General features: G+C 43.6%; 1 protein-coding gene across 2 annotated transcripts in view; it reads left to right on the plus strand.

Annotated features, from left to right (window-relative positions):
• LOC126483931 (cytochrome P450 6k1-like) overlaps window positions 1-20,555 on the plus strand; it is a 77,855-nt gene extending 57,300 nt beyond the window's left edge. For both annotated transcript variants that reach the window (XM_050107208.1, XM_050107209.1), the window contains one exon: window positions 20,130-20,555. In XM_050107208.1, the coding sequence (XP_049963165.1) occupies window positions 20,130-20,311 (182 nt within the window). In that variant the 3' untranslated portion in view covers window positions 20,312-20,555. The remainder of the gene's footprint in view (window positions 1-20,129) is intronic.
• Window positions 20,556-20,763: the final 208 nt, after the last annotated feature.

Raw genomic sequence — 20,763 nt, forward strand, 5'->3', positions numbered from 1 at the left:
TGACCTGGAATCTCGTTCACTAATTCTGTATAGTTCCTCAGATTATCTCCTTCAGAAGTCCACCCCGATAGCTGAGGATAGAAAAAAAAAGAAAGAAAAAAAGTGTTCAACGTGGGAACCCAGGTCCGTTTCCTGGCTGGGTCGGATATTTTCTCCGCTCAGGGAGTGGGTGTTGTGCTGTCGTCATTATCATTTTATCATCATCAGTGGAAAGCAACGAGAAACTTCCACTGGAACCACTTCCCTAGACGCTCATGCGGTGGATCTCTCTGACGAGGCTTGGCCCATGACAAGACCTGCCGTAAGGCAGAACACAAAGTTTTAGTTTTTATCTTCAAAACGAGTTCTGTGTTCACTTTACTCATAATCCGGGACTTCAGAAAGTAGTACGTATACTGTCCCCCAACACTAATGGTCGACAGCACTAGCCTCGGTCAAGAAGCAAGATAACCAAAATCCCTTGATCACGGTTAAAAGGAAATAATGTTTAAAATGTCTCTGAGATGCATCAGAGTTAATTGCCAGTCAGCAAACCATCGTCAGCCAACCGTGCATTTGCCCGTGGTTAACACCACGTGTTGCAACGGAAAGCGCCCTGAAGATGCAAAGACATGAGTTTGCAAACGGCCACCTATAGACATAAGTTTTCTAGACAATCACTGGTGAGTGGCGTCTCTCATGCTCTCACTTTTATCAACAGAGAGAAGTGTGTTTATATTTCGCTGTCAGTTCTTTAGTTTATATTTACTGAAACGGAAAACAACAAAAGATCACCAAAGTTTTCGAAGTACGAGATGAAGGTACTTCTCGAATTGATTGGTGCGAACGCATTAGTTCTTGATAACAAAAGAACTGACGTCTGTAGCACAAAAGAAGAAATGTACAGAGTCCCGCTTCGGTCATTATCTCCTTCGTTTTTTTGCCGTTCAGTTCGAATAAGTACGCCATTTAAATATAAAATTCATCAAGTATATGCTAATTAACACAGCTAATAGACATTTTGATGAAAAATTCTAAGAAACATAAAAATATGATCAGCAAAATTTTAGTTTCTAAGTGGGTGTGTAGCGTCGCAGCTATTATGCGACTGCAGATTTTTTCAGTAAGTTTGTTACGTTATGGCAAGGTGTTTAGGGAATCCTGCAGTGTAGTAGCCTTCGGTGGCGGCCGGCATGTGGCCTGCTGTATATGTCATAGCCCCACCTGTCGCTAAAGCGGACCGTGAGAATGCTCACTAAAATCACTCATTCACCTCACCTACGAAACTAAATAACTACGTTAAATATTAGCTGTTTTATTCTAAATTTGGTACATGACCTTTTGTTATTCAGACGGGCTTTGTGTCGAAATTTGATACCGTTGCCTATAACAGTTTCAAAGATATAAGAAACCTATTAAAAAGTACTTAACCAACACTTAAGAAAATAAATCCAGATAGTAATTATTTGAAAACAGTAATATCACTCTTAGAGTGCAGATTTATTTTATAAAGAATTTCAGTTATTCACCTCACCTAAGAAACTAAATAACTGCCGGCAGAAGTGGCCGTGCGGTTAAAGGCGCTGCAGTCTGGAACCGCAATACCGCTACGGTCGCAGGTTCGAATCCTGCCTCGGGCATGGATGTTTGTGATGTCCTTAGGTTAGTTAGGTTTAACTAGTTCTAAGTTCTAGGGGACTAATGACCTCAGCAGTTGAGTCCCATAGTGCTCAGAGCCATTTGAACCATTTTTTTTGAACTAAATAACTACGATAAATATTAGCTGTTTTATTCCAAATTTGGCACATGGCCTTTTGTTATTCAGACGAGCTTTGGGTCGAAATTTGATACCGTTGCCTATAACAGTTTCAGAGATATAAAAAACCTATTAAAAAGTACTTAACCAACACTTAAGAAAATAAATTCAGATAGTAGTTATTTGAAAACAGTAATATCACTCTTAGTGTGCAGATTTATTTTATAAAGAATTTCAGTTCTGAACTTTCGATAATTTTTCATTCGTAATGGAAATAACAGTTTAATAGTTAATATTTGTATTTTGTGTTAGGGGGAGAGTAAATGAGAGTGAATGTGAGTGTGTATGTGGGACATACGTCAAATTTCAATTCTATATTGTATTAGACCTTACGTAACTAGCAAGTGTTACGTCTTCAGGATGTCATGAAAAACTGTGAATCCCCCTAACTGGCGGATGACGTATGTCTATGAGCGTTTGCTTTTGTAATAATGCAGCCAGAAAAGTAGTAAGAGGATAATTAGTTTTAAAGTATATTTCAAGCATAGTTTTCTCTTAGTTTTCGTTTCGTTTGGTTGGGTGGAACGTTTTGTTAATACTTGCAGCATGAAATGACGTAGATGCATCTGCGAAGGTTGATTGGAGTAAAGCAGATTGAGCGCGAATATGATCATGAAAGATTAATCTGATTGGCTGTTCGTTTTGATCAACCAATGAGAGTGAAGTCTTTCCCGCGCATTGGGATGAGTTATATGCCCCGAAAGCAACGGCATTCAGGCAGTCGTGGACTAGCTGCCGGACGAGAAGGTCACGTTAGACGTGTCCGAAAAAATTATTTGTAAAATGAAGAAAAGGCTGTTATATTGCCTTCGGTTTGTATTGCCGTGCAAGCAGATGCAGTTATAGACAGTTCTGTGAAGTTTGGGAGATTTTGGAGTGTTTGTTGAGAAAAGCGCGTGTGAAACTATCGGCCTTTTTAAAGAATTCTGCGTGGCGTGTTCAGTATGCATTTACAGAACATTTTTGGCGAGCATCTTCATTTGAAGAATCCACTGAATAGGACCGAGTGTGAAACTCATTTCGTAGCAGAGTATTGACTGTATTGCTCTCGTAATATTTCGGGTTGGACTTAGCACATTTCTGGCTGTCTTGCGTGTGACATAAGCTGCATGAACTAGTAGCGGATATGGTATCGACGAAAATGTGGGCTTGTTGACACCATAGCTAAAAGACAATAAAAAACATTAGTATCGATAAGCGAATATTTTCAATGAAGGAAGGAAGCATCCTCTTATGCCCGTTATTACTAGGGATTTGCAGGTTTATTTTGTTACCTGAGTTACGCGAACTATGCTGCTTTTAACATCGCCTGTATAAGTACCTACGAATGCAGAGCAACGGATGGTGAACGAACGCTATACTGAGGTAGGTGAACATTAATTTTGCAGCTTGCTTCACTCACTGCAAGCGATCATAGAGTGATAGAGTGACAAACCGCCCCGCCACACCTCGTCCTCCACGCAACGCGCAAGCGTATCACCCAGCTGCATTGGTTGTGGTGAAAATAGAGGAAAAAAAGTGTAGAAGTCAATGTTAGTCGATAGTTTTTGAGAGTTGCATCGAAATGCTTTTGCGAGGCGTTAGTTCGAGTTTTGATCTTCTCGTGCCATAAATATAAAAAAATTACAAAGATCCGAGTGTCGTGTGGGCCGCTTGTTACAGAAAAACAGGCAGTATGATCACATGTGAATGAACAATTTAATTCTACTCCTGGTTTGTTTCATTCATAAACTAATAAACTTTCTGGGTTCATCTCAATTGAAAGGTATTGTATACGATGCCTTGAGTCTGTCTCTGTAAATCGCAGCACTCCGCCATCTTAACACCGTACTCTTATAAAACCCTAGTCGTCTCGAGAGTGCCACTCAGGAGCCACCGTCAAATTTAAACGCGGTCAATTCTCTTGTTTAACTTTGATGGAGGTGGGTGCACGAAAATTTTGCGTTGAATGGGGCTGAACGCCGACTACACCGCGGTTAAATTTTGATCGTGGTTGGTGCACCCGGCCGTAAGACCATTACCCGACACGAGTGGCGCAATGTTACAAGGGTGTACATGCTGCGAGTTCCCTTTCAAATGGCTCTGAGCACTATGGTACTCAACTGCTGAGGTCATTAGTCCCCTAGAACTTAGAACTAGTTAAACCTAACTAACCTAAGGACATCACAAACATCCATGTCCGAGGCAGGATTCGAACCTGCGACCGTAGCGGTCTTGTGGTTCCAGACTGCAGCGCCTTTAACCGCACGGCCACTTCGGCCGGCGCGAGTTCCCTGCAGACACAGATCTGCTATGGCACGGATAACAGATGAAGCACAGTGTGCGATTGTACTGGAACAGCAACTGGAAAGGCACTCCAAAGTTGAAGCACACGTTGCAATACGATTCTTGTGGTCAAAACATCTAAACTGCACACAGATTCAATGTGAAATTCTAAAGGTATGTGAGCCAAACGCAATGTCTCGTGTAGCCACGGTGCTAACCATTTGACCAAGGCCGCACAGACGTGGGTGGTGCCGATCTGGATGCTCAGATCTTGCACCACGCGATTTCCATCTTTTCGGCAAGCAACATCTGCTGGGAAAAAGAATTCTCAATGATGAAGACGTTCACACTGCGGCTCCTGGATGGCTTCATGACCGTGAAATCATGGAACATATTTTGTGTTCAGGCATAATGACCTTTCCAGACTCTGAGAAGCTCATATGCAGAAACCACCACGGTTATAGGAAACAGCGCCCATGCGAGGCACAGCTGGCCCTCTTTGTGCACAATATAGAACAGGCTCTAGATACCGGCTCCCAGATTGATGCCATATTTCTCGACTTTCGAAAGGCGTTCGACTCAGTTCCGCACTGTCACTTGCTCCAAAAAGCGCGCGTTTACGTCCTATCCGATGACATATGCGGTTGGATAGAAAGTTTTGTAACAGACAGGGAGCAGTATGTCGTCATGAATGGGGTGACTTCAACAGAAACAAGCGTAACTTCAGGTGTGCCCCGGGGCAGCGTAATAGGTCCGCTGCTTTTTACGATTTACATGAACGATCTGGTTGATGGTATTGACAGCGGCATTAGACTGTTTGCCGATGATGCTGTAGTCTACAGGAAAGTAGTATACACGAAAGTTGTGAACAAATCAATGAGGATTTGCAGAAAATAAATTCGTGGTGAAATGACTGGCAGTTATCTCTCAATATTAGTAAGTGTAACCTACTGCGTATAACATGGCGAAAATTCACATTAACGTACAAGTACAAAATAAATGCCCAGTCTTTGGAAGCGGTAACATCCGTCAAGTATCTGGGCCTGACTATTCGAAATGATCTCAAATGGAATGATCAGATTACAGAAGTAACGGGCCAGGCGAACTCTAGATTGCGGTTTATTGGTAGAATCACGAAGCGATGCAGTCCCTCAACAAAGGAAATTGCTTACAATACTTTAGTTCGTCCGGTCTTAGAGTATTGTTCGTCTGTATGGGACCCTTACCAGTTGGGTCTGACTCAAGAGATTGAGAAGGTCCAACGAAGAGCGGCAAGATTCGTGACTGGTACACATTTAGCCATCGCGAGAGCGGTACAAATCTCATAGAAAGTTTGAAGTGGGACACACCTGCAGATAGACGGCGCACTAAACTGAAGGGGCTGCTCACTAAATTCCGAAATCCGATTTTCGCCGAGGATGTAGGGCATATATTTTTACCACCAACTTTCAAATCGCGCGATGATCACCATTCAAAGATAAGGGAAATTAGGGCTCGTACTGAGACGTTCAGACAGTCGTTTTTCCCTCTCGCGATCCACGAGTGGAACAGCGGAGGGGGGGGGGGGGGGATGGAAATACGACATTGGCTCGAACTGTGCCCTCCGCCACTCACCGCTTGGTGGCTAGCTGAGTATTTATGTAGTTGCAGATGAAACATATTTCTATCGGTTAGGAACCGTTGCTTAGAGAACATACATAAATGATTTGGCGGACAGGGTGGGCAGCAACCTGAGGTTGGTTGCTGATGACACCGTGGTCTACGGTAAGGTGTCGAAGTTGACTGACTGTAGGAACATATAAGGCGACTAGACAAAATTTCCAGTTGTTGTGATGAATGACAGCTAGCCCTGAATGTGGTAAAAGGTAAGTTGATGCGGATGAGTTGGAAGAACAAACCTGTAATGTTCTGATACAATATTATTAGTGTCCTGCTTGACACAGTCAAGTCGTGTAAATGTCTGAGCGTAACGTAGCAAAGCGATATGAGGTGGAACGAGCATGTGAAAACTGTGGTAGGGAAGGCAAATGGTCGACTTCGGTTTATTGGGAGAATTTTGGGAAAGAGTGGTTCATTTGTAAAGCAGGCCGCATATGGGACGCTGGTGCGACCTATTCTTGAGTACTACTGGAGTGTTTGGGATCCGTACCAAGTCGGATTCAAGTAAGGCATCGCAGAATTCAGAGGCGGGCGGCTACATTTGTTACCGGTAGGTTCGAATGACACGTAAGTGTTATGGTGGTGATTCTTTGGGAACTCAAATAGGAATCCCTGGAGGGAAGGCGACGTTCTTTTCTAGAAACACTATTGAGAAAATTTAGAGGGCCGGCATCTGAAGCTGACTGCCGAACGATTCTGCTGCCGCCAACATACATCGCGCGTAAGGACCACGAAGATAAGATAGGAGAAATTAGGGCTCATATGGAGGTGTACAGACAGTCGTTTTTCCCTCGCTCTATCTGCGAGTAGAACAGGAAGGGAAACGACAAGTAGTGGTATAAAGTACCCTACGCCGCGCACCGTACAGTGGCTTAAGGAGTATCTATGTAGATGTACACTCGACAGCAAAAAAAGTTGCTCATGCCTGAATTCCAACGTGTAGGCTGTACCTGAATGTATGCAACCACCATAGCATATCTGTGTTGCACATCGTCGCAACCCTCCACAGTCGTTGTAAGATACACACAATGGGTACTGCTAGAGGCTACTAGAGAGAACCGGTCTTTATGACAGTCCGTCCAGATGTAAAGTAACACCACAATAGTACAGAAGAGACCAGACGGTCCTTAACGTTTGTAAACTAAACTTAATTACAATAAGTGACATTTCAACCGTTATGGGAAACTAATTTTGTCACATAAATCGTTCAGTAATCCTTAGGCACAATTAAATATTTGAGACAGTATATGGATTTATAAAGTTGTATGGCAATTGAAAACAAGTTCTTTTCTGTCTAAAAGGCTTACCCAACACATACTGGACGTCGTTCAATGTTCAACGGGGAGTGGTTTCGCATCAACTTTATGTAATACTAAGCAGTTAAAAGAAAACGTGATTAACGGCGGCAAGCACTCTGCGGAAATCCCAACATTAACAGCGAATCACAAGTAATATCATTGTTCACATTACTCATCAACGGTTACTTGTACACAAAGTTGTACTTTAAATGGCATGACCAACGTCTTCGTTCTGGATCCGGATGCAAACCCAGAACGAAAAGCCATTGTTAACCAAGTAAAGCTTTGTGCCTTATCGATACTCGATCACTAGGCAGATGGAGACGTCAAATATTGACGTTTGCACCAGTATCAGTTATCAGTTCTCAACTTGAACGTAAATGACGATAATGTTTGTATGAAATCAGGAACCCTAATATGACAATTACTTTCTTGGTAATTAACCTCTAAAGACGTTGTATATTGTTGCATTGTCAAGGAACAAAGGATGCACATGTTTAAAATTGATATGCCATCATGTAATGCTGGTGACAAGGATGCGAACCCGGCACCTAATCGTATTGTTGAATAAGTACGTAAAATAAGAATGTACATATCACAGTTTGTCACCAGTAGTGAGGTTCGAACCTTAAATGACGACGGAAGTCGTATTGCCTGACCGGGATTCGAACCCGGCGCCTACCACCGTCGTTTTCTAACCAGGAACAGACGAGAAATGTCCAATGTTGGTCCACCATTAGCGAGACGTGCGCACGTATAACTAAAAATAAGGCGACGAAAACGTCTATACTGACTGAGAGTCGAACGCCGCACACATGGTTATGAAGACACGTTAATAATCAAATTCTTATTCAGTAGTAGCTAGGAGTAGCACGTTTAGTTGCAAACCTTACGGCCTTTCGCATCCCTAGTAACGTGTTGCCTAATATCTGCGATATCATGGTGTTTATTTACAAGTAGTTTGACTGCCATAAAGAGCAATGTTCTCTAGTAGTCGTGTATCATTGAGATGTAAATGAAGTGCCTCAGCAAAAAGTAATTTCCGTCGTGCAGCACGTATTGTTTCAGAGAGACTGAGTACAAAACGTGTATTATATACTACGTATATACTATTATTTGGATGGCCGAGCGGTTCTAGGCGCTACAGTCTGGAACCGCGCGACCGCTGCGGTCGCAGGTTTGAAACCTGCCTCGGGCATGGATGTGTGTGTGATGGCCTTAGGTTAGTTAGGTTTAAGTAGTTCTAAGTTCTAGGGGACTGATGACCTCAGCAGTTAAGTCCCATAGTGCTCAGAGCCATTTGAACCATTTTATTATTTGGAGTTGCTGCCGCCAAACCTGTTTACTTTTACATTCCGCTTAGTTGTCGTGATTTCCTTAAGGCTACATCTAATGGAGAGCGCTTACAAGAAAGAATAGTTTCCTGCGTCATGCTAGGTGAAATATTTTGTGGTATTTATGTTTAAAATGAATGTATTTTTGAACGTATTGTTCATCAAATATTTGAATGAATCGACAACTGTAGGTGTGCCTGCACACGTTATAGCATAATAGCTGTAGCTGCGTTAGTTTATACTACAGACTTGGGTAGGTTAGGTGTAACTTTTGATCCTTCACGGGGTGATCGTGGCTGTGTGGCCCGGGTCTGTACTAGCCGCGGCTCACGAGCTACGGGCCAGCCAGGCTGGCCGAGGCGAGACGCAAGTGAGCGGCTGGCGGTGGCGTTGGTGGGCCAACAGCCCGGGACGAGCCAGCACGGCTGCACCGCATGGCTCTGCCTCTGCCGCTCCGTTTGACGTAAATATGTTTACCTCCTCTCCTGGCTTCAGTATAAGAGCGGCAAGCAGAAATACACACCAGGCTGTCTGCCGTAATGGCTCACTGGGAGAGGTCTATTCGAGATAGAGCCGTCGCTCTCATTGAAGAAGGAGGATGTACCATCAGAGAAGCTGGCAGCCGATATGGCGTACGACACACCACTGCAACGAGATTGTGGATGATCTGCCTTGAAAGAGGCACCACCAACAGGGCTCCTGGCTCAGGCAGGAAGAGAGTGAGCTTACGGCAGGAAGACAGGGACCTAGTGTCTAGGAGCAGAGAAAATCCCTTTCTGAATGCGAAGCAGTTGCGGCGGGAGACCAACTTCCCCGGCTCCAGTGAAACGATTCGCCGAAGGCTGAGGGACGCTGGAATGCATCCACGACGATCCGCCATGAAACAAGAGCTCAGCGAAGACAACGTTTTATACCGGCTAGCATTTGCGGAGCTCCATCTGAGGGCGTCGTGGGACAACGTCATTTTCACTGATGAGAAGGTGTTTTCCATCAGTAACGACGGTCCACGAATCGTTTAAGGCCGCAATGGACTCACCATCGACGCGAATATGTAACCACGACGAGAAGTAGTGGCCGGCTGTCTGTTACCTGCTGGGGTTGAATTTCTGCGAGAGGGGCGGGAATTCTTCACAGGATAGAAGGAACTCTGGACAGCGCGCAGTATGCCCACATATTGGAAAATGTGATGCTTCCGTCAGTGCGAATGCTGTACGCAGAAGCGGACGTCACATTGCAAGAGGACCATTCTCCCATTCACAAGTCTGCATTTGTTCAGCAGCGGCTCTCCACGATTGGCGTCAACGCCATGGACTGGCTGCCACGGGCGGCTGATATGAACCCCATGGAAAACATGTGGGCTGAGGTCGCCAGAACATTAACAGAGAACTGGCCACGAAACCAACCAACTACTGCGGACGCTCTTTGAGACTGCCTTCTGGAAGCCTGGGAGGAAGTTGCTTCTTCATGCTGATACGTCCGACGGCTTATACATTCTATGCCAAGACGCATGATAGAAGTACAAAATAATGAAGGATTCTGGATAAAATATTAGAGTCCTTAAAATGTTTTGTTATGTCTCCTTTTTCGTTATTTTTCCTCATTGGGAGCTAATGGAACATCGCGTGGCAACAGAAAAGATACATTCACATTATGTTTAACGTTGTTAATATCTCCTCCATTCTCTCTCACTCTCTCTCTCTCTCTCTCTCTCTCTCTCTCTCTCTGGCACTATCGCCGCAAGTGCCCTTCTATTCCATTGCCCCAAAACTTTATAAACAAATCTAGCGGTTTCCACTGACGCTACATTTTCTCTTTTAAATGGTGCTGTCTTTACTCTCTATCATTCCTCTCAACACCTATGAAATCGTATTCTTTGATCTCCCCTTCCCTATAACCCATTCTTCGTTCTGAAAACAGTCCTTCCTTATCTCTCGATCCTAAGATAAAACGAACTGTTGCACACATCTAAGTAAGCAATACTTTGCAAGCATTTCACGCTTATATTTTGCACTTTTGAACTTCTGTCCATTCCCAGATACCGCCCTCCTTCCTGTTACCCGTCCCTTGACATCTGCATCTAGATCTAAATAAATGCTCTGCAATTCACAATTATGTGCTTGGCAGGGGGTTCTGTGGTCTGGTGGATTAATCTTCTATTGATGCTTAAAACGTGTAGGTTCACATCTCACGTCAGGCGTAGATTTTTAACACATACAAGTAACTCTCCTTCGCCCCTAATAACGCCAAGTGCAGAACGCCAGTAAGCTCCGTAGTTCAATATCCGCAGTAAAGATAACATCCCTTCGTTGCCGACTGGGGCAGAGCGGCATTCGTTTGAGCTGTGACAGATGGAGAAACCCCGGAAGGCAGAGACTCTGTCACCAGCAAGCCGTCACAAACTAGAAAACGTATTTCATTTAATGAACCAATGGCCATGTAAGTTCACAAGGCTCTTACTTTATTTGAAACTGAGACGTTGAAAATTGTGGTGCTGGACTGGGATACGAATTCGATTTCACTGTGTTCCCCAAGATTGCAAACTCTTCTAGGCCTCCTCGAAAGGCACTTACCTGGTTCCGAATCCTGATCAGCTCAAAATATTCATTTTTTAGTTTCAAGCCCTAGCCTGTGCACTCCGAACTACTAGTGAAAAATAGTTGCATATTCAACGTCTCTTCGTGCGCTGTCAGCTGTAACGTGTTCGTTTCAACTCACAGCCACATGGTGAGCTCTTTATCACAACATTACAAGATCAAACGTTTCCTTACATCTTTACAAGTTCAAACATTCCCCTCCATCGAACTGGCGAAAACGGATTTGGGTTTGACGTTGTGTTCATTGTGATCACCAATGACGATGTGTTGTGGATTCAACATCTAGTCAGCAGAGTATTTTCTATCACATCATTGAAAGTACAAACATGCCACTCCTAACTATTATTGGAAAAGAGTTTGATAGTTAAACTGTCTTCATGACCACGTGTGCGGTGTTTGAATTCCATACAGCACAGAACTTTTCGTCGCCTGATGTCTAGCTAAACATGCGCACATCTCGCTACTGGTGAACCAACAATAGCTGTTTATCGTCTGTTCCTGGCTAGAAAACGACGGCGCTAGAAACTGGGTTCGAATCCCAGTCAGGCAAAAACAATTCTATCGTCATTTAAGGTTCCAACATCTCGCTATTGGTGAAAACATTTGATATTTAACTTCCGATTTTACGTACTTCGTTAACAATCCGATTAGGTGCTGGGTTCGCATCCCTGTCACAAGCTTTACATGATGGTATTTCAATTTTAAACATCAGCATACCTTGTTCCTTGTGAATGACACCATATTAAACGTCGTTGGGTGTAGTTCCCAGGAAGATAACTGTTATGACAGGATTCCCAGTTCAGTACAGACATTTTCGTCATTTATTTTCAGGATCTGAATTGATAACTGATACTGGTGCAAACGTCTATACTTCACGTCTCTTTATGCCTAGTGATCAGGTCTCAATAAGGCACAAACAAAGCTTAGCTTAGTTAGCAATAGCTATAGGTGCTGGGTTTGAATCCAGGTCCAGAACGACGACGTTAGTCATGTCATTTAAATTTCAAATTTGTGTACACGTAGCTGTTGATGTGTTACGAGAACAATGATATTACTGGTGATTCGCTGTTAATGTTGAGATTTCCGTAGAGTGCTTGTTGCCGTTAATCGCGTTTTTTTACTGGTTCGTCCAATATCCAGTTTCCAGAGCCACTCGCCGTTGAGCGACGTTCAGCACGTGGATGGAATACCTTTTCGAGAGCGAAACAGTTTTTCCAATTGCTGTACAGCTTTGTAACTCCATATATTGTCTCAAGTATTTAATTTTGACTAAGGATTACTATACGATATATGTAAAATAAACCGTTTTCTCAGAACTTTTGGAATGTCACTTGTTGTAATTAATGTTAGTTTATGAGTGTTATGGGGTGTCTCATCGCTAAGAACGTGTTTTCTAACATGTTTTGTATGACGATATTAGTTGACGCTTAGACTGACTGCCATAAAGACCTTTGGTCTCTAGTAGTCTATTGCGGCACCCATTGTGTAGTGAAACGACTTTACCCCACGGGGTTTTGGTGTTTAGAGGACCTGCAAGGAACTACGTTATGTTGGTTGGAGCTGGGGCCGTCCGGGAGGGAGTGGGACGAGGGAAATTAGTCATTCCTTCCTAGCGTTGAACCCAGAACCAGAGTCTAGCGCTCCTGTCACTAGACCATCACGGCCAAGTAGGAAAAGAGCACACTACTTTTTCTGTATGGTGAGTTTCAGTTGTACGAAATTCATCAAAATTCGTTCCACACATACTTTCGAATTATTGATCCTTCACGTTGTCTATGAAAAAAAAAAATTAGCTACGAGTTTATAGGTTTGCAGCCGAGCTCTCATTTTGTCTTTACACGACATCTCGTGACTTTTCATAGTTGTCTGCATCCTGTGTCACGTGTAGATTTCGTTCTTACCTGTTTTGTCAACCATACCGAAAACACGACACAATAAGCGCTTTCTTTCGTGGTACTTAGCCTACATTTTTAAATAAATCTTCCACTGTTGCCAAAATAGACATTGTGCGAGTAATAATCATAAACGTAGATATTACAACTTTACAAGCATTTCCATAAATGGTCATCCTATTCAGTGATATTTGTGCATAGTGTTGGGCAATTGAGAGAGAGAGAGGTATGAAATGAAATCATCATGTACACTGACAGAGAAAAGTCACAACTCTAAGAAGGAATTGTGCGACATGAACGAAAGTTGGCAGGCGTGTTTCTGCATCTGAAAGATGGCGTCTGCTCAGATCTCGCGCCAGTTGCATAAGAGCGGCGGTAGTAGCTCCATTATGAAGATGGAAATCAGGTTTGCTTTAAATACACGCTGTAACTGCCGTGAGCTTAGTTACCTTTGAGATTGGACGTGGTGAGATGATGATAGTCAAGAATGCCTTTAAGGCGTCAAAGACGTCATGATCAGCACTTCACTCAGTTTGAGGTCGTGTAACAGCGCTACGAGAAGCTGGATGTTCCTTTCGCAGTACTGTAGAAGGGTTTGGCTGGAATGTAGCTAATGTACATGGTAGCTGCCACCTGAGGCCACGAGAACGTATGATCGGAAAAGACCGGGCTCCGGGTAGCCAAAGTGAAACTACCGAGAGGGAAGACCATAGCGGTTCTAGGCGCTACAGTCTGGAACCACGTGACCGCTACGGTCGCAGGTTCGAATCCTGCCTCGAGCATGGATGTGTGTGATGTCCTTAGGTTTAAGTAGTTCTGAGTTCTAGGGGACTGATAACCACAGCTGTTAAGTCCCATAGTGCTCAGAACCATTTGAACCATATTTTTTTTAAGACTGTCGTGTTCAGCGCACGGCTGTGGCACACCGTATAGCATCTGCAACAGCAATCTGAGCAGCAATTGGCACCACAGTGACACAACGAAGTGTCAAAAAACCGGTGACTACAAGGATATTTCCGAGCCAGACGCTCTGTAGCGTGCATTGTACTCATTCAAAACCACCGCCATTTGCGGCTTCAGTGGTATCAAGCGAGAGTTCATTGGAGGGCCGGGTGGAGGTCTGTTGTGGTTTCTGACGAAAGCTGGTTCTGCCTCGATGTTAGTGATGGCCGTGTGTTGGTTAGAAAGAGGCCACTTGAGGGCCTGCAAACAACCTGTCTGCGTGCTAGACACACTGGACCTACACCTGGGGTTAAAGTCTCGGGTGCGGTTGCGTATGACAGCAGGAGCACTCTCATGGTTATCCCACGCACCCTGACTACAAATTTGTGCGTCAGTCTGGTGACTCGATGTCTAGTGCTGCCATTCATAAACACCATTCCAGGGGTTGTTTTCCAACAGGATAACGCTCGCCTGCATGCAGCTTTTGTCACCCAACAGGCTCTACAGAGTGCCGATATGTTGCCTTGGCCTGCTAGAGCACTAGATCTGACTCCAGTCGAGCACATGGTACATCCTCGGACGACGATTCTACCGTCGTCCACAAAAAACATTAACCGTACCTGTATTGATTGGCCAAGTGCAACAGGCATTGAACACCATCTTACAAACTGCAATCCGGCACCTGTACAACACAGCGCAAGCATGTCTGCGTCCTTGCATTGACCATTCCGTAGGTTCATACTGATTGTTAATGTACCACCACTTCACCTCTGCAATGGCGATTCTCGTGTTCGCAGTAACCTGTGATCTTGCAATTCAATCACTTTCATATGTTACCTAGAGAAATTTACTCCCGAAATTTCATTGCCGGCCTTTGTGGCCGAGCGGTTCTAGGCGCTTCAGTCCGGAACCGCGCGACCGCTACGACCGCAGGTTCGAATCCTGCCTCGGGCATGGATGTGTGTGATGTCCTTAGGTTAGTTAGGTTTAAGTAGTTCTAAGTTCTAGGGGACTGATAACCACAGCTGTTAAGTCCCATAGTGCTCAGAACCATCTGAATCATTTTAAAATTTCATTACTCTATGTTAATTATTTTTTGGTGCTGCGGCTATTTTCTATCAGCATGTAGTATTTCTCAAGTCAACATAACTTTTTCTGAACACATACTAATCGTACAGGACTTAATGCGGTATCATTAGAAACGTTTTTTTAACTAGCTTCTGACACTGATTATGCGCTAAAACTTACTATTTGTGGAAAATTTCAACATAAAAGTGACTTTTAACCATCACAACCAAAAGGGCATCATGGATGCCCAGCTTCATACTTACATTTTATGAAGCTAGCTTACTTATCACGAATAAGAGACTGCCTTTTAATATTTTCTTATTACAAATGCCATTTCATTTTGTTTACAGAATTTATTAATTGAATAATTTCTATACAGCATTGCCATACATATTAACTGTGACTGCTGTAGTCCATTATCTCTGCCCGTCGTACAGGTTTTCCGAAACGAGAAACACATTTGTCATTGTCGCCTTGAATTGTGCTTTGCCTATTGTTACTACGGCCTAAAGTGCTTACTGTAACTGAAAATGTTTGTCGAATTACATTATAGGTTATGCCGACCTACTGACAGTGCCTGACTCCTGCCCATCGAACAAACCGGGACAAACATTTCGAATGCAAAACACATTTTTGACGCATGGGGATGTATATACAACAATGTATCATAAATTTATGAATATAATTTCTCGTCGTTTGGCTCATTTTTGAAGATGGTTTCTCTTCATTCCCATAATTACCCCTCTCCCAACGACTACACTTATTCCAAATATTATCATTATTTAAAATTATCAAAATGCGGAAGTTTCGCACGGGTCCCTTGATTTTGTATGTATTACACCAGATTACTAACACATAGTTATAAAAGAAGGGAGCAGGCTTTTATCTAGTTTTAGTGGAAAAAGTCTGGATTACTGAGTGATCTGGCGTTGAAAGATTAGCGAAATTATTTTGGTACTGAGAATAATTGAAAAACAAACAGAAATTTGGTAAGGAATTAAAGTTCGCAGAGAACAAATAGAAGCTATAAGATTAATCGAGGACATAATTCTGTCTGAGATAGCAAGGGAGTTAAAAGATTAGTTGCACGGAATGGATGAAGAAGGTAAGGTAAAATCCCGCATTCCTCTGTCGATGGCGTCCACGGATGCGGTATGGAAAGGTCAGCACACAGCTCACCCGGTCGTTGTTGGGTTTCTTTACCTTGGAACCTCTACTATTCGGTCAAGCAGCTCCTCAGTTGATTTCACGAGGCGCAGTGCACCCCATACCACTCCTACCACCAAAGAAAAATCTTTGGTAGTAGTTGAATCGAACCCAGGTCCCTCTCATGGCTATCGACCGCGCTGTCCACTCACCTACGGAGGCGATCGAACTGAATGGATAGTCTCTTGTAAAGAAGTTATAAGATGATTATCAACAGAAGTAAATCAAAGTAGTGGAGTGTAATCCAACTACACTGCGCAACAGAATTAAAGGACCACTTTTACGAAACTACGTAACTGTGTCCCATTTAAAAGCATGTTTTAAATTTGGTTCAAATGTGCGTAAAATATTCGTCTGCAAGATGCAAAAGCGTGGCGCGCTGCGACGTCGCACTGGGGTTCGACGACTCTTCAAAGAAAGGTTTCGATACTTGCGAAAAACAAGGCAAGAGCTCAGGTGTAAAGTGGGTTAATGATGCCACATTGGCACCAAATTTCACCATAATTCTGCCCAACGGCATCGTGGACCTCCTGCGCGATAGAAGCGTTGCAATCACGCTGATTTCTTATGGTTGGCCGAGGAAAGTATGCCAGACGTATCACCGCTCAGAATTGACACCAAAAGCCCTCAGGGTGTGGCATAAAGAGCCTCAACGAAACGACTCCTTGGGGCGTTGAGCTCTACACATATCCTGGCTGAGAACAACAGTTCGTAGTGCAGCAGGAGAATCTCTGTGCTTTTTCAGCCCTCCTGTTTCGGTCCCTCCTGTGGCGTGATCAAGGGGAGGGGGAAGGCGGAGGTGCAACACTAACATGTGCGTCAATAAGACGGCAAAGGGTCCCACAAACAACACCAAGTCGGCAACACCTTCAGTACCACCCACGCATCGTTGTTGAGCACCTGTCAGCCTCACGATTCCTGTAACGCCTGAGGGTTAGTTAACCCCTTCAACACCCATTAGGTGCGGTTTGCCTGCCTTCAGGCGCTAAAACAGCCGCAAGGCTGAATGGTTGTCGAAGTTTCTGACAGGTTCATTTTTCGAGTATAATGACTTTTCTGGAAACTAGAAATCTACTCTGTAGGAATCAGCATGGGTTTCGAAAAAGACGATCGTGTGAAACCCAGCTCGCGCTATTCGTCCACGAGACTCAGAGGGCCGTAGACATGGGTTCCCAGGTTGATGCCGTGTTTCTTGACTTCCGCAAGGCGTTCGATACAGTTCCCCACAGTCGTTTAATGAAAAAAGTAAGAGCACATGGACTATCAGACCAATTGTGTGATTGGATTGAAGAGTTCCTAGATAACAGAACGCAGCATGTCATTGTCAATGGAGAAAAGTCTTCCGAAGTAAGAGTGAATTCAGGTGTGCCGCAGGGGAGAATCGTAGGACCGTTGCTATTCACAATATAAATAAATGACCTTCTGGATAGCATCGGAAGTTCACTGAGGCTTTTTCGGATGATGCTGTGGTGTATCGAGAGGTTGTAACAATGGAAAATTGTACTGAAATGCAGGATGATCTGTTGCTAATTGACGCATTCTGCAGGGAATGGCAATTGAATCTCAATGTAGACAAGTGTAATGTGCTGCGAATACATAGAAAGAAAGATGCCTTATCATTTAGCTACAAAATAACAGGTCAGCAACTGGAAGCAGTTAATTCCATAAATTATCTAGGCGTACGCATTAGGAGTGATTTAAAATGGAATGATCATATAAAAGTTGATCGTCGGTAAAGCAGATGCCAGACTGAGATTCATTGGAAGAATCCTAAGGAAATGCAATCCGAAAACAAAGGAAGTATGTTACAGTACACTTGTGGTTGATAGAAGAGATAGAGAAGATCCAACGGAGAGCAGCGCGCTTCGTTACAGTATCATTTAGTAATCGCGAAAGCGTTACGGGGATGATAGACTCCAGTGGAAGACTCTGCAGGAGAGAGGCTCAGTAGCTAGGTAAGGGCTTTTTGTTGAAGTTTCGAGAACATACCTTCACCGAGGAGTCAAGCAGTATATTGCTCTGTCCTACGTATATCTCGCGAAGAGACCATGAGGATAAAATCGGAGAGATTAGAGCCCCCACAGAATCATACCGACAATACTTCTTTCCACGAACAATACGAGACTGGAATAGTAGAGAGAACCGATAGAGGTACTCAAGGTACCCTCCGCCACACACCGTCAGGTGGCTTGTGGAGTATGGATGTAGATGTAAATGTAGATGTAAAGTGCTCAACAAAGATGCGTGGGTGGCAGCAAGGGTCTTGCCGAACTGCAAGGTCTTACAGGGACCATTCGCCATTTACGTTGCACTCTCCTCGTGATCACGCGACGGGAGGGCTGAAAAGGCACAAACACTCTTTGCTGCTTCAGATCACGATCGGGTTTCGTCGAACGGTTTTGAACGGTGATTCCACCTTGCGTACAGGAGGAAAAATTGGGGTCGTACTACACTCCAAAGGTGTATGATCACGTTCGGTAGGGTTGCAGTCCCACGATGTCCTTAGAGTCGGGTTTAAACAGCGAGTGGGTGGCAGCAGTGTCGGAAGTTATCAAGAACGTCGTCCTTTGGCTTATTGCACTGCAAACTATCGTTTTCGATAACGAAATGTGTGGGAATCGACGCCCCAAGAAAAGGGTGGTTTCATGGTTTCATAGAAACCCATCATGCCATACCTCCCCCCCCCCCCCCCCTCTCGAAGCCTTTTCGTGTCGATTCTCAGCAGCGATGAGCGATGTATCTGAAATGTTTTCCTCGGCTACCAAGAAGATAACCGCGTGATTTCAACGTTGGGTGTAGCGGTTCGGACCTTAATCGCAGAGGCGTCGAAAGTAGGGGTGAAATTTGGGTAAGAAGGGGTGTGACGACCTTCCCAGCGTACACACGTCCACGGAGGAGTTGGGGAGAATCATGGTGAAATTTGGTGCCAGTATGACATCATTAACCCACCTTATACCTCACATGAATTTCTGAGTTGTGACCTTTTCTCCGCATATGCAGGCACTTTACTGTTTGAAGCCATACCGAGCTCGAGGTTGACGCCGCAGGGCGCTAAGCTTCTGCATCATTACAGAGGAAACGTATAGACAACTTAAAGCCAAATTTCAAACTGACGCGCTGCAATGAGAGACAATCATGTGATTGCGAAAACTTAATCTTTAGTTTTGTTGCATAGTGTACAATGGACTCGCTCGTATTCGGGAATAGGGGGGCTCAGCTCCCCATCTGGCCACCCAGACTTTTTTCTGCAATTTCCGAAAATTTCTCAAGGAAATAGCAGAATGGGTACATTGAAAGGGACCATCCGAATTCCTTCCTGTCCTTTTCCAATCCGAGGTTTTGCTCCGCCTCTAATGACCTCGCCATCAGTGGAATGTTAAGCCACAGTCTTCCTTCTTAGCTTCCTTCCTTCTTTTTTCAGTTTCCTCGTCGTTATCGCACCTCGAAACAACCACATCTCTCTTCTTTCTTTCTTTATGTACAGTGCTATCTATAGCTTATATTATAGCATTATTTCAATGTTAACTGTAAAATCTTAAGTTTATGGATATGGTTTTTGGCTGGTCTTCAACTGGTGGAAAAATTATTGCTGTTATTGGTGTAAACTGCCAATTACTTTATCTTTTCTTATTCTTATTCTTATATTCATTTTGACCACCTGTGCACCGCCTTAAGTGCAATCAGTTTCATTTCTTTCCGCTTTATCCTTGTTCTGTATGCCCACATTTTGCAACCTTCTCGCTCCTCTGTCAATAATATTTTCGTCCTGGATCTAATTCTGTCCTGGAAACCTGTGACAGCGCGCTTTTCGATATGGAAGTTACCTTGTTGTAAATTTCTGTTACCAGTATTTCAACTGTTTCCAGCTCTCATTGTAACTGCTATAGTCGTCGCACTTTGGTGTTATCGCTCACACGAACTTATAGTATCCTATGTTTAAATCACCCCTCTTCCGTTCTACAAATGCGCACGAAGAACAAAGTCCTTTTCTTGGTAGTGTCCGAGATATTTACGGTCTGTTCATATTGTTTTCATTACTTTATCTTTGCTAATCAAGGAATTGTTTTTCTTTTCAGGAATGGACTTCGCTCTTCTACAAGTTAAGTTGGGTCTTGTACACATATTGTCGAAGTTTAGCGTCGACATCTGCGATAGGACGAAAACCGGACTCCAGTTTTCTGCAAAATCGTTCATACTCGCGCCTGATGGAGGAGTTCCTCTGCGATTGTCGAAAAGGAAATCAAGGAGAGGAGATTAAATTAGAGTTGTGCGACGAGGACAGTTACATTTGAAACGTTGTTGCATTAATTTGATCTGCAAGCGGTGCTGCTATTCAAGACCATAAAAGTGGGTTAAAAGCTGTGAGCTGTCTGGGGAAGTTAACCTTGCATTACTGAGCAACTGTTTCACCAGGTATCCAGTCTAGCTTACCAAATTCCCAACCAGACTAACATTAATTATAATCTTTTAATAGTCATACGACAACCGGTGATATGTATAGAAAAAAGACAATTTAAATAAAAAGAAATAAATCAGTTTATATTTGTAAATTTATTTTAACATTGATCATTGAAATTTCAGCATATTAAACTTGATTCCTAACTAAACTGGTGCCTTATATAGGATTGTGAAAATGTGAGATTGTAATCTTACGGAACACATCAAATATGGAGCCAAGATTGGGAGACTGCGTACAACACTGCATTCATA

This window comes from Schistocerca serialis, chromosome 6, assembly GCF_023864345.2.
Source record: "Schistocerca serialis cubense isolate TAMUIC-IGC-003099 chromosome 6, iqSchSeri2.2, whole genome shotgun sequence".
NCBI lineage: Eukaryota > Metazoa > Arthropoda > Insecta > Orthoptera > Acrididae > Schistocerca > Schistocerca serialis.